This window comes from Pelobates fuscus, chromosome 5 (assembly GCF_036172605.1).
Source record: "Pelobates fuscus isolate aPelFus1 chromosome 5, aPelFus1.pri, whole genome shotgun sequence".
In the NCBI taxonomy this organism is placed as follows: Eukaryota; Metazoa; Chordata; class Amphibia; order Anura; family Pelobatidae; genus Pelobates; species Pelobates fuscus.
This window is the reverse complement of record NC_086321.1, coordinates 43,422,206-43,436,233: the sequence shown is the minus strand read 5'-3', so window position 1 is coordinate 43,436,233 and position 14,028 is coordinate 43,422,206. Positions and strand designations below refer to the sequence as shown.

Genomic DNA, 14,028 nt, shown 5'->3' with positions numbered 1-14,028 from the left:
CTTCTGCTAAATCCCAGCCCCCCCTCTGCTAAATTCCAGTCCCCCCTCTCTACTAAATCCCAGTCCTCCCCCTATACTAAATCCCAGCACACCCCTCGAGCCAACAAGCAGACTCCACTCACATTGCCCCTGCCAGTATCGACTCTCGAGTCCGTCCTCTGGTATATCCCAAATGGCGCCGTCCGCACCCTGTGCCAAAGCGGATCCTCCCTCTACTTCTTGAAACCCTGTGAAGGTTGAGTACGTTGATGTCACATTGGAATGTGACGTGGCTTGCAGGCCTCCGTGCACCTCCAGGTACTCCACTGTCCAGCCACGGCCATCAAACACTGACCCACACACACACTCACTGACACACACACTCACTGACACACACACACACACACACACTCACTGACATACACATACACACTGACAGACGCAGACAGACACACTCACTGACAAACACACAGACAGACACACTCACTCACTGACACACACACACACACAGACACACACTCACTGACAGACAGACACACTCACTAACATACACACTCACTGACAGACACTGACACACACACAGACACTCCATGACAGCACAGACAGACACACTCACTGACAAACACACAGACAGAGACTCACTGACAGACACACACTCACTGACAGACACACACACATTTACATATTCTTGCACACACTCACATCATTCCCTGGGGTCCCGTGGGGATTTTCAATCTGGAGATCTCCATACTGCTCCTCACTGCTCCCTCGCGCGCAGTTTAGTGATGCCGGGTGCTGGAATATGACATCATATCCTGCCACCTGGCATCACTACAGATGGGGCGCGCAAGGAAGCAGTGAGGAGCAGGAAGACTGAACTCTCTCGCTGCCGCCATCGTCCTGCTTCCTCCCCGGGTAAATTTTATCAGAGTAGGCACCTGCAATGTGAAGAAAGCAGGTGCCTACTCTGCTTTAACACCAAGCATGTACTCGTGTCTCGCCGGGCCGCAAAGATGTCCATTGTGGGCCACCAGTTTGACATGCTTGGTGTTAGCTGTTCTTCTTGAGTGAATTGGGGTTTATGGGTAATAATGGTTGGCCTGCTAAACCCAACCCAATGACATAGTATTAGCCAAGAATGTCTTAACATTTGTAACACAAACCGCAAATATACATTAGAGACTTTTATTAGATGTTTTTTGCCCACAGGTTGGGTATGGATGGATCCATTGACTTGTGATATGTTCTATCTTTCTTTTCCAGCGGCACACATTGGAGTAGGAATAAGTGGGCAGGAAGGCATGCAGGCCGTACTTTCTAGTGATTTCTCTTTCGCGCAATTCCGGTACCTGCAGCGATTACTGTTGGTGCATGGACGCTGGTCTTACATTCGCATGTGCAAGTTCCTGAGTTATTTCTTCTACAAGAACTTTGCCTTCACATTGGTTCACTTCTGGTACGGCTTCTTTTGTGGATTCTCCGCACAGGTGAGTGATAACAATATCCAGGGGATTTCATGAACAGTTGGGGCAAACACAGCGCCATCGCTCTGCACATGTGCAGACTGGTGGGAGAGAGGCTGGACAGGTAGTTGTGCTACGAAAGTGCAGGTATACGGAAGAGATCCTGAACCGGCCCAGTCTGAGAGTAAATTTTCCCTCACATGTATTGACTTAAGCTCCTGCTAAAAGGTAACCATGCGAATGCCATGTCCTGTACTAAACCACAAGATGTTCTATGGATCTCATGACACCAAATTGTTAAATGAACTCAGATTATTATTTAAAACCATTTTTGTAAGTGCCACTCCTGCTGTGTTAGCCCAGCACCATACTGTATAAACTCTGCACTCACAGCATCAACACCAAACGTACATTATTAAACCAGCACCCACTGCTTCTAAACACTGCACCCACAGCAATACCATAACACTGTATTGTTGGTGCAGGGTTCCAATGTAGTGGGTGCAGGTTAAATGCTGTAATTCCAAATTTAGTGTATTAAAGTGACACTGTCAAATAATGTTATTGGTGTTGTTATTAATGGGGACTCAAAGCTAACAGCACCTTTTCTGTGTAACTCCCTTCCCTTCACCGTTAGACTTTCACCCAGTCTCCACTCCTTCAAAACAATATTTGCAAACACACTTCTTCAGGATAGCATATCATTTAAACTGGTAGCAGATTTTAATTCCCCCCCCTCCCCCCCCCCCCACCCTCTCTCCATTACTCCTCTCCTGCAACTATAAAAAATAGCCTACTAAGTTCCCAGTGAATACTTTTCTTGCAACCTATTTAATTTCCCCTACTTATACCCTTTGTGTCACTATACCCCACTCCCTCTAGCATGTAAACTCAACCCCTCTGTTCCTGTGCGTCCATTTGTCTGGTTACAATTACATGTCTGTTAGTCCACCCATTGTACAGCGCTACAGAATTTTGCTGGTGCAATATAAATAATAAAAATAATAATATTAACAGTGAAAGGATGCCAAAAAAACGACCTATTGCAAGACCATAGCAACTACATGGGTACCTATTCTGGGTCTGCACCTGCCTTGCAAAGACTTTTCATTAAGCCACATTTGAAAGTCTGTGATTGGACAGACACAGAAAGTCTGGGCGGGATTAGAAGAGGAGGGCTTGCAAAGGCTGCAGACAAGAGATCAAGAGATCTGCAGCGTTTGCAAGCTATTTTTAGATATACCCCTAATGTAAAAAAGCACAATTACATTCATGCATGTTTTCGTTGGGGCATATCTACAAAATAGTAAATTTAGTTTTGCTATTTGGGCAGTGGCGTGTCCCTTTAATGCCGTGTCCCTTTAATGGGAGGAATGCCGAAAACGTTGTTTTTTTTATTTTATTTTTTTGTAATAGCATTTTTATTAAAAGAAAAGAGGTGTTCATGGCATGACATACTTGTCTACAGTTTTCAGCGTACCCTGAAAACATTCATAAGAGTCAACAAGTTGTTTCCTTTCTCTTTTCCTGAAAATGTAGTTTTGCTGAGAATGTGCTGGCCAAGGGGTGAACTTCTGGATACGTGGTTGTACCAGGAGTATTTAAGATGGAGGGAGAGATGCTTGCCATTTGTTTGTGATGCATTAAGCAGGCTGGTTGGAGAGATGCTGAAAAGATGGCTTGGTTGCTTGTGGATGGAGATCTGTTTGGGATGACCAAGCACTGCCACCTAGTGTCCATAAATCAGTACTGATTGAATATCCTCTTTGGTTTTTATTACAGACTGTTTATGATGAATGGTTTATCACCCTGTATAATCTGGTCTATACTTCGCTGCCTGTGCTGGGAATGAGTCTGTTTGACCAGGTATGTAATTGGAGGTAGACATTATTATTAAATAGCCAATACATTTCTTACAAAAGTGTCTAAAAACAAACAAACGTGTGCATACTCTGGTACTCTCATAACTTACGTGTAAGGTTATAGTTAATATACCCAAAGGCACTAACCCTTAGGAACAATCTCAATACCATTGTCTTTACTAGCATGTACCTTTAGACCTGTGTTACTGTCATTTCTCATGATTTCTAATACTCTTCTTGTATTTCATATAAAAAAACTCGCTACTTCTTTCTGTTGAATCCGATAGCATTTATGACTAACCTACTACATTTCCCTGCACAACAAAAATAAAGAATTAACGGGACACTATAGCCAACAGAACAACTACAACCTTTTGAATTTGTTCTGGTGAGTATAATCATTCCCTGCAGACGTCTTGTTGTAAACACTGTCTTTTCAGAGAAAATGCAGTTTTTACATTACAGCCTAGTGATAACTCCACTGGCCATTCCTCAGATGGCTGCTAGAGGTGCTTCCTGGGACAGTGGTGCACAGTGAGCAGCACTGACATTCAGTGTCTCCACCCCCTGCATGCAAACACTGAACTTTCCTCATAGAGATGCATTGATTCAATTAATCTCTATGAGGAGATGCTGATTGGCCAAAGCTGTGTGTGACTTGTGCTAGCTCTGCCTCTGATCTACATCCTTGAAAAGCTCAGCCAATCCTATGGGGAAGCATTGTGATTGGGTCAGACCACCACTTCTGATGATGCCAGTAGACAGCGGCAGAGCCAGCAGCTGCAGACTTGAATACAAGTAAAATGGTACTATATTTAGAGAGGCAAGGGGTGGCCAGGGGTGCTAGATAGTGTTTTTAGCACTGTAGAGTCAGGAATACATGTTTGTGTTACTGACCCTATAGTGTTCCTTTAAAAAAACAAAAAAACTTATCTATATAAAAAGTAACTATCATTAAAGGACCACTATAGTGCCAGGAAAACATACTCGTTTTCCTGGCACTATAGTGCCCTGAGGGTGCCCCCACCCTCAGGGACCCCCTCCCGCCAGGCTCTGGGGAGAGGAAAGGGCCGGGCGGGGAGCTCTCCTCCTCCTCTCCGATCCTCCCTTTCGGCTGAATGCGCATGCGTGGCAAGAGCCACGCGCGCATTCAGCCGGTCTCATAGGAAAGCATTCTCAATGCTTTCCTATGGACGCTTGCGTGTTCTCACTGTGACTTTCACAGTGAGAATCACGCAAGCGCCTCTAGCGGATTTGGAGGCTGGATTAACCCTCAGTATAAACATAGCAGTTTCTCTGAAACTGCTATGTTTATAAAAAAAAAAGGGTTAATCCTAGAGGAACCTGGCACCCAGACCACTTTGTTAAGCTGAAGTGGTCTGGGTGCCTATAGTGGTCCTTTAACTCTAACTGTTGCTGACATGCACAGTAATTTACTAAGAGAAACTTTGAATACTAAAATAGGCTGCTAACACTGCTAAAGAGTGTCTTGAATTTATAGGATTAATGGAATCACTGTCTCAGGGACCCAGATTGCTAAATCTCAGAAAACTTTCTGTGAATACACATTGCACACTAAAAGTGTAAAGAGATACTCTAAATACCGAAACAATCTTAGCTGTATGAAGTGGTGTTGGTATATAAGTCATTCCCCTCCAGTCTCACTGCTTAGTTGTCTACAATTTTGGATTTAAATCACTTTGTTAATGCAGCCCTAGTCACGATTTCTCTGGCTCTCTTTGTGTTTGGATCTCTCTCACGAGTCTGTCTCCACTCTCCATATGAGAGTCTGTTTCATGACTTTGCTCTCGGTGTGATCTTTCGCAATCTGTCTGTGTCCTAGGATGTTGATGACCGATGGAGCATGGAGTACCCGCAGTTGTATGAGCCAGGGCAGATGAATCGTTATTTCAACATAAAGGAGTTTGTGAAGTGTGTGCTACACGGGGTGTACAGCTCGCTCGTCCTGTTCTTCATACCGTATGGTGCCATGTATGACACAGTGAGAGATGATGGGAGAGTCATTTCTGATTACCAGTCCTTTGCTCTCATGGCGCAGACCTGCTTGCTGCTGGTGGTGTCTGTTCAGGTAAATCATCATCTTTGGGGAAAGTGTCGACGTTCATTTCTGTTTTGCTGTTTCCATACACACACAAAGGTAGAATGAAATGTCCCCCGCGTCACTTTGTCAAGCCTCCTTTATCCTTTTTAAACCTTCTCTGCTAGGGCCAGTGGTGATTGATCAATCAGTCACGGTATATCTCATTGTCTTATTTTCTACTGTAAGGTTAAACACGGTGCGGATATTTACTCCATGTTATTTCTAAAGAATAAAAAAAAAGATTGTTCCTCCATCACAACTATTTAATATTAAAACATAAAGTATAATAAAAACGATGTGTCTTATTACAGTGCTAGTGTAGATTGTTTATATTTTTTTTGTTATTGTATTTTTTCCGTGTTATGTTCACTCGTTTTTGATCACATGTGAAAACCATAAAACACGATGGATCCCATGTAGCTATTGGGCAACAGCCACCATTTCACAAAATCTCGCCTCAACATACCTTGTACCAGGGGTCCTCAAACTCCGGCCCCCCCAGATGTTGCTGAACTACAACTCCCATGATTCTCTGGCTATCTATGTAATTCAAAGAATCATGGGAGGCCGGAGTTTGAGGACCCATGCTTTATACAGTGCAGGTACTCACCTTCCTTTATACAATGCTGACACTCACCAGGCTATATACATTGCTGTACTCACACAGACCTGCTTCTCACATATTCCTCACTCCGTGCTGTCATTGTAGATTGGCCTGGATACGTCATACTGGACGGCTGTGAACCAGTTTTTCATCTGGGGCAGTTTGGCTGTTTACTTTGCCATTATCTTCACCATGTATAGTGACGGAATGTACCTGATATTCACTGCCTCGTTCCCGTTTATAGGTAAGTGTCAGACTATTACCCAAAGCAATGGCTGAGGATTACTTTCCTATAGCCTTGCAGATATATTGCCATATTTGGTGCATTTGTGTTTCCCAGTTACATTAGCCATCGTAGTCCAACCGGGACCCTTTTGGAGCCTGATTTTTGCCTTGTTCGTTCCTAAGAACTTCATAATCTTATAATAATAATATTAATAATAACTAGTATTTATATAGCGCCTTTCTACTAGTGGGACTCACAGCCCGCTCTCAGAATTAACCAAATCGCAGCTGAATAGTAATAGATGTTCTTATTACCCTATTGATGGTACTCATTTTATCAACCTCGGAAGGATGAAGGGCTGAGTTTTGCCGGGATTTGAACCTGTGACCTTGCATTTTTGAACAGGCTTTGTAGTCAGGGAATTTACCAGCTGAGCTAAAACTCTGAGTATGTTCACAGTTTAGCTTTAATTTTGCGATTGGGCTATAAGTTATCTACCATTTGGAGTTTAGTGAATACGCCTCATTGTGTAACATAAAGAGGGATGATGTAAAGCTGTAATATTAGGGTTACCATAGAATCTTACATTTAGCTGAGTATGCCGAAGGCTGGACTTCATTACGAAGAATATATTGTTATAATATTTGAGATTCATTTTATTAATATTGTGTGGTTACTTTTTCTATGAAACGTTCTGTTCTAATTGCAGGTAATACTAAAACCGCTAGCTGTTTTTTATTTGTTTCATTTGGGAATCTCTTGTTCTCAAGGGAACTCAGCTTTTAAAGGCTCTATTATCTTGATGGGATTTCAAGTGATATTGTAGAGCATTCAATTGTTAATTTAACTTCTTCAGGGACGGCTCGAAATTCACTAAATCAGCCCAGTGTCTGGCTGGCCATCTTCCTGACTACCATTCTCTGTGTCCTACCTGTGGTGGCCTACAGGTTCTTGCGATCTGAGCTGAAGCCCACCTTTAGCGATAAGGTAAGAATTTCCTTTCATGGGTCCCAACTGCTAAGTGAAAATATTAAGGGCTATGTTTAAAGTGACATCAGGACCTCTTAAGCACCTTAACTTAATGAAGTGTTTTATGTGTCAAGAGTGTTTTTTCTTTTTTCATTTAACAAAAAGTGCAGATTTCAAGATAAATTGGCACTTTCATACCTTGTTACGCCCCCTGGCTATCAGACAACTGCTTCTGCTACTTACTGGTAATTTAACCCTAAAAGTGGTGCTAAATTCAATTGCTCAGAGCACCTTCTCATTGAGCTGCATTGGGGAGTCTGTGATTGGACAGCCACAGAAAGTCTGGGCGGGGTTAGAAGGGGAGGGCTTGCAAAGGCTGCCGACAAAAGATCTGCAGCTGTTACAAGCTGAGTTTATTTTAATTAATTATTTAAAGCAATTAACCATTACACTAATATAACCGTGAAGTCAGTAACAAATATGCATGTTAACTCTATCAAAAACGTCCCATTTGAACGGTAAACATACAAACATATCAGTATCTATTTGAAACACAAAAGGTTAATGACACGTCACCTTTTGTCATCATAACTGCACTATAAAATGAGTCAAACCGGCAGGTCAGATCTCTCCATTTGAGATATATAGATATTGATAGACTAGTTGAGTCAAGTAGTTCGTATCTGCTACTGAGAGTGGCACTTTCGGTACCCTTTATATATTAAGGCAAGAGTTAAAGAGTTAGCCTTTAGTATAAAATATTTTTGCCCTAATGGGCAATATTCACTAGATCCCAAGTAACTTAATAGCCAATCACAGAACCTTCCAGGCAAATGTGTGTAATAAAATATGTGTTTTCATATGATGGCAAATATGCAATATTAGGTTTGGGTCCCCTCGTGCATGCATTTGCCCTGAGTGGGATCTAATAAGTAAATATTCCAGATTTAAAATAAAAATGTGTGCGCTAACGTTTAGCATATTTTTAAAATTTTTCTTTATTGCTTAGATATACAATCAATATGTTGTGTAAAACACGTTAGGTTGTTTGTTTGTTTTTTGTTCATGTTTCACAACAAACACTTTTCTTAATCACACTTCCTTTTTAATATCACTTCTTCTTTTTGGCGTAGGGCTGACTTACTAAATCCTTTCAAAAATTATTATTATTATTAATACGACATCTTATTGCTTTTTGGTTTTTTTTTCCCTAAAATTCTTTATGCTGAATGCACATTATGTGTTTTGTTTGTTTCAACATTCAGGTCCAAAACAAAATCAGAGAGGCCAAGAAGCGACCTCCGCCTCCCCCACGCAGGGCCAGGATTCGCCGCACCAGCTCCCGACGCTCTGGTTACGCTTTCTCACATCAACAGGGATATGGTGATCTCATTACCTCGGGCAGGAACTTCCGACCTAAGATTCCTTTTCACCAAACGGGCAAGTTTACTCCGAGTGACAGGAGTCGAAGCACAAACTATTAGAGAGAGACTAATATGGCAGATCAGCAATTTTCAAAGGACAATTCAGGATTGTAACTTGGGCTCTTTAAAGGACTCTGCCTCATGTGATAATAAAATAGGTCTCAGCCGCTCCATGACAGCAACAGATGAAAGAGCACAACACCAGGCCTCACCGTGGTTTGATCACTGGGCAGCCATTTTAGAATTGTGATTGCAATCACGATAGGGCAGCTATGTCATCGAGCTTTAAACGACTGAAAATGGTTTCTGATGAATAGTGCTAAATATTTATAAAGACAAGACAATAAAAAGGGTGGGAAAATACATTTATCGCTACCCCTACTGTATTGACATTGCTTTATTTTTTACATAGTTTAACCAAAGAAAACTAACAGGGCTACAAAGTTTCCAGGGACCTGTAACCAACATAAAGCATTTGCACTACACCCTCTCCTTAAGCAGAATATCAGAATTCAAAATAGCCTCCACCCGAGTGAAGATGAATGTATAGTTACATTTGTTTAGTGTTGTATACTATACTGTTTATATGTTTTATGTTGTATCTTCACAAAAGTTTTGACACCATTCCATGTTCCTATTAAGAAAGGGTTAAACTGCAGCCTAGCCAAAACCCTTACAGCGCCACTGCTCTGCATACATCACTGCTTTGATACTGACGGGAATCTGAGATAGAATGCAGTTAATCACTTGGGGTTTATGAGGAAAATTTAAGATAATGTGCCATATTGCCTTTCAGTTGTCTCCTGTATATAATTATATATTGTATATAGTTAGTGCCAAAGGAGGGATTATCTTGTCTTTAGTTGAGGTCACAGTGTCCGTGTCATACACTTAGTTAGGACATTTCAAGGATTTGACCAACCTTGACTTGTGAATTGCTGTGGATTAGAACTCCAATGAAGCTTAGTCAGCCTCTGAGAAGAATATATAGTCCAACACAGATGGAGTAGCATAGTGGTTGCTTTTTCTTGAGTCTGGCTAGAAGACACTACAGGTGGGTGAAGGGAAACCACCCTGACATCTGCTTCTCCCTGATTAGCTCATGCTGCTGTTTGATTGATATGAGGGACTGGAAACTATGTACATAAAATGAACTCAGCGGTTCTGAAATAGGTTGTAATTGGTCTAAGATGCCCCCAAATCAGGGAAGAGAACGAACTTAGATAGTGTGACTTTGGTGCTGTGCTACTACGAGCAATAACTAAATATCCTGAATCAATAGACTTAGTGCACGCTGCGTGTGACTGTCGATAAGGTAGTCTCAGAGTTCCATATAAAAACACCTGTATACCATATAGGTACAAGGGAAGTTCTGTAGGAGTGTCTAACTCAGGATCCCAGTCTGCTGTTAGACTCTGACTCATATAATTCTTTACCGGCCATTGACAATCAAGAAATTATGGGAGTTGTAATACTAGCAACAGATGAAAGGCCTGAGTTTGATATTTCTGCAATAATACTCCTCCTGATGAAACTGGCAGGACAAAATTGAGGAAATCAAAGCAACGTAGCTACCCCCAGTAGATAGGCATTTTGAATGATGGCAGATCCCCTTTAATTTCTCAGTATATTATTTTAAACTCATTAGTGCCAGAAACCTAATTCAGAACTCTGATTGTGTTTTTGTAAACTAAGTTCTCAAATAGAGGCTGCAAACACATGCCAAAATGGTCTGCTCCTGACAATAAAAAAATAGGTAAAGTGACATTTTAAACACCATAGTCACTACAGACCTGTCAGCTTCATGCCTCCACCACACCATCCTGGGAGCTGAAAGTGCTCTGTCTGAGCTAAGCCCAGCAGTGCAAGCCTGATGCTCTCCTCCATTGAGTTAGCACAGGACATCTGATGGAAGCTCCTTAGCAGGAACTTCTGGCTCCCTGGCTGAGGTACTGGAGGCAGGGAACAACTCCCAGCAGATATTGGGTAAGAACTCAAATCAATGTAAAATGGATTGCCTCCTTAACATGGTGGAATGCCAAAGCTTTCCTGGCACCATAGAGTGTGCTGTTATGGTGCTTGGAGAGTTATTGAATGGATTAAACAGTTGTTGTTCAACCCTTACTGTGCCAGTGTTGCAAAAGGACTTACAGGTAAAAGTCATATCTTTGTGTAGGAGTATAGTTTTGGGGTTCACTCATTTACACTAAAATCTATCCACTGTAAACCTAGCAGAACTTCTGGAGTGTCCTCAAATATTTGTTTAATGGGTTATTTTTTTTTTCTATTAATGTTCATTTTTAATCCCTCCCCCCAAAAAAGGCATACAATAATAATCTGTGTATTTTTTATTTTATATGAAATATATATAATTGCAATAAATGCTCACAATACATGACTGTTTGAATGACTTTGTACTTGTCCTATTAAAGTATTACAACAGTAGATTTCTGCCACATGGATCTTACATTTTGGGCTCCTAGTTTCTGGTTTTCCTCTGGAGCATTGATGATGACTGACGAAAATGTCACACATTACGGCCATAAAATGTCACATTCTTATATTCCACCATATGTATGAGACAGACATGTCAACCCTTAATGACTTGACAGATTCTCCACTGAGGGTCAAATATTACCAATGGCGGAATAAAATAATTGTTTGCCTCATTTATTGCTCTGCTTATTGTGCCATAGGTAACTCCTACCCACCTAGTACTCCTAAACATATTTATCAAATTCTATACTGTGTCAAATTCTGTGAGAATGCAGGCAGTGTTTGCAGTTATAATATATCCCAAACCTCTTGCCAGACAAGGTTCTAAAACCGGGATGGATGCCATTCTGACAATATATTAATAAACGCTATAATGTTAAGAATACAAACCCATATTCCTAATGTGATAGTGTTCCTGTCCCTAGTAGTATTAGGTGTGCCCCCCATTAAAAATTCTTCTTTACTGCATTGTGGTGGGCGCATTCAAACTTTCCCATAGGAGGTAAAGGCTTCTGAGGGGCTTCTGTACCATGGATGTGACAGCCACATTGCAGTTCCTGAGTCATTGAGATGAAGTGGTCTGGGTGACTATAGTGTTCCTTTAACTTGGTAAGCGCTCTCACAATCACACTCAGCATCACACAGATCCCATTCACCAATTCCTCCACACACAGAAACAGTTTGCCAACTACACACATACACATCACAATCAGCCAACTCGGCACATACATATAAAATTCCTAATAAAGGTTTCTCAAGAACAGTGGAAATCCAAATAGACCGGTAAGAGTATCAAAACAGTGCCTGAGAGGGACACCCAAGGCACCATAACACTTCAACTATTTGATTAATCCATTTCATAATTATCAGAATATTTTTTTAGAAAGATGGCGCCAAAGATGGAAAACATCACGATGGAACCAAACTGTACCAAAACTATTCTAGTGGTTCGAACAACTTTACTAAGTAAAATATAGTTTACAAGAACTCAATGGGTCTGGATAGAAGGAATGCCCCGAGGCTGTCTGTACATTTTGAAAACGCTGAGTATCAATGATATACATTAGTTGTCAATCCTGGCATTTTGATCATTCAAATTTTGCCAAGATGTTCAGGGTTATTCACTAAAGTGAGAATTCAAATGAATTCAAAATAAATTTTAAATTGAAGGTAAAAATAGTCAGCTATTCTAGCCTTAAGTGGCACTATAGTGTCAAAAAAGTATTTGGACAAATTGTATTTTATCATCGTACGGTAACTGTCTAGTAGCTGAAAGGATGGCTCTTCAACGAGTAGTGAAGACTGCTCAATGTAGTATTGATGCTCAACTTCCTTTATTTGAAGAAATCTACAACACGTGATGTGCTCAGAGAATAAGTGGAATCATTAAGGACACATTCCATCCCAGTTATGGATTCTTCGATCTACTTCCCTCTGGAAAACGCTATAGGAGTCTGTATTATGGAACCTGTAGGTTTGGGAGTAGTTTTGTTCCCTCTGCAGTGATGTTTTTGAATGCAGTCTATAAGTGAAAGTTTCCTAGGAATATAATTGTATTAAGATTTAGGTATACTGGTTTATTTGCTTGGAGGATACATTGTGATAGTACAAGTTTATGTATATCAATTGGTAATTTCCACTTAGTGGTTTTTAATTTGCACTTGTGTAAGTTTAATATAGTACACTTTATGTATGTGGCATTGCGCACATTTGCACATATTACTGTGCTCACATGATCGTTGTGTTCGCACATTGCACTTATGTACATGGTCAATGTGATTATGTTCTGCACTTTTATGCACATGATTGTGTCTTCACATTTTGCACTTTATATGCATTATGTATTTTGCACATGATATATGTTGTTACATTTTTGTATTTGTACATTTTTATGTGCTTACATTTTGCACTACCATATGTTTTATGCACTTTCTGCAGCACTGACCCAGGAAGCACCTATAATGGACATCTGAGGAGTGGACACTAGAGTTGTTCCTAGGCTGTAATGTAAACACTGCCTTTTCTCTAAAAAAAAAAAAGAACCCAAACGACTATTTCACACATTTAACTCTCTTCTTCGCCCTGCTGTTCCTCCTCCACCTACTAACTTGACTGCATCAGACTTTGCAACTCACTTCACTGACAAGATCTCTACAGTCAGAGAAGAGATCTCTCATCTTTCTTCTTCCCCTTACAATACTTCCCCTAACTTCACTCCCTCTGCTGTTCTATGTTCATTCGCACCCGCTCCCTAGATCCAATTCCCTTGCATCTCATCCGTACTCTGTCTTCTTCTCTTTCTCCGCCTCTCACTAAAATTCTCAATCTCTCTCTCTCCTCTGGTATATTTCCATCGCCCTTCAAACATGCAACTGTAACACCAATTCTCAAGAAGCCCAATCTTGACCCTAACTCCCCATCCAATTATCGTCCTATCTCGCTACTGCCTTTTGCATCCAAGATCCTTGAAAGAATTGTGTATGCGAGATTGACAGACTTCTTCGAATCCAACTCTCTGCTAGATCCGCTTCAGTCTGGTTTCCGCGCTAAGCACTCGGTGGAAAAGGCACTGACCAAAGTATCCAATGATCTCCTCGCTGCAAAATCTCGTGGTCACTACTCTATCCCAATTCTCCTTGACCTGTCTGCGGCTTTTGACACTGTTGATCACTGTCTTCTCATCCTCCGCAATATCGGTCTACAAGATATTGCTCTCTCCTGGTGCTCCTCCTACCTCTCCCAGCGCTCTTTCAGTGTTTCTTTCTCTGGCTCTGCTTCTTCTCCCCAACTCCTCTCTGTTGGTGTCCCCCAAGGTTCAGTCCTTGGTCCCCTACTGTTCTCCATCTATACTGCCTCCCTTGGTAAACTCATTAGCTCCTTTGGCTTCCAATTGTCAGGGTACCT

The 14,028-nt window shown here is 41.3% G+C and overlaps 1 protein-coding gene across 3 annotated transcripts in view; it reads left to right on the top strand.

The window, feature by feature from the left end:
- The window catches only part of LOC134610670 (phospholipid-transporting ATPase ID-like), a 145,080-nt gene extending 134,042 nt beyond the window's left edge, over positions 1-11,038 (top strand). For all 3 annotated transcript variants that reach the window (XM_063453758.1, XM_063453757.1, XM_063453759.1), the window contains exons 23-28: positions 1,243-1,466; positions 3,225-3,308; positions 5,148-5,393; positions 6,115-6,253; positions 7,092-7,222; positions 8,470-11,038. In XM_063453758.1, the coding sequence (XP_063309828.1) occupies positions 1,243-1,466; positions 3,225-3,308; positions 5,148-5,393; positions 6,115-6,253; positions 7,092-7,222; positions 8,470-8,688 (1,043 nt within the window). In that variant the 3' untranslated portion in view covers positions 8,689-11,038. The remainder of the gene's footprint in view (positions 1-1,242; positions 1,467-3,224; positions 3,309-5,147; positions 5,394-6,114; positions 6,254-7,091; positions 7,223-8,469) is intronic.
- The last annotated feature ends 2,990 nt before the right edge of the window (positions 11,039-14,028 follow it).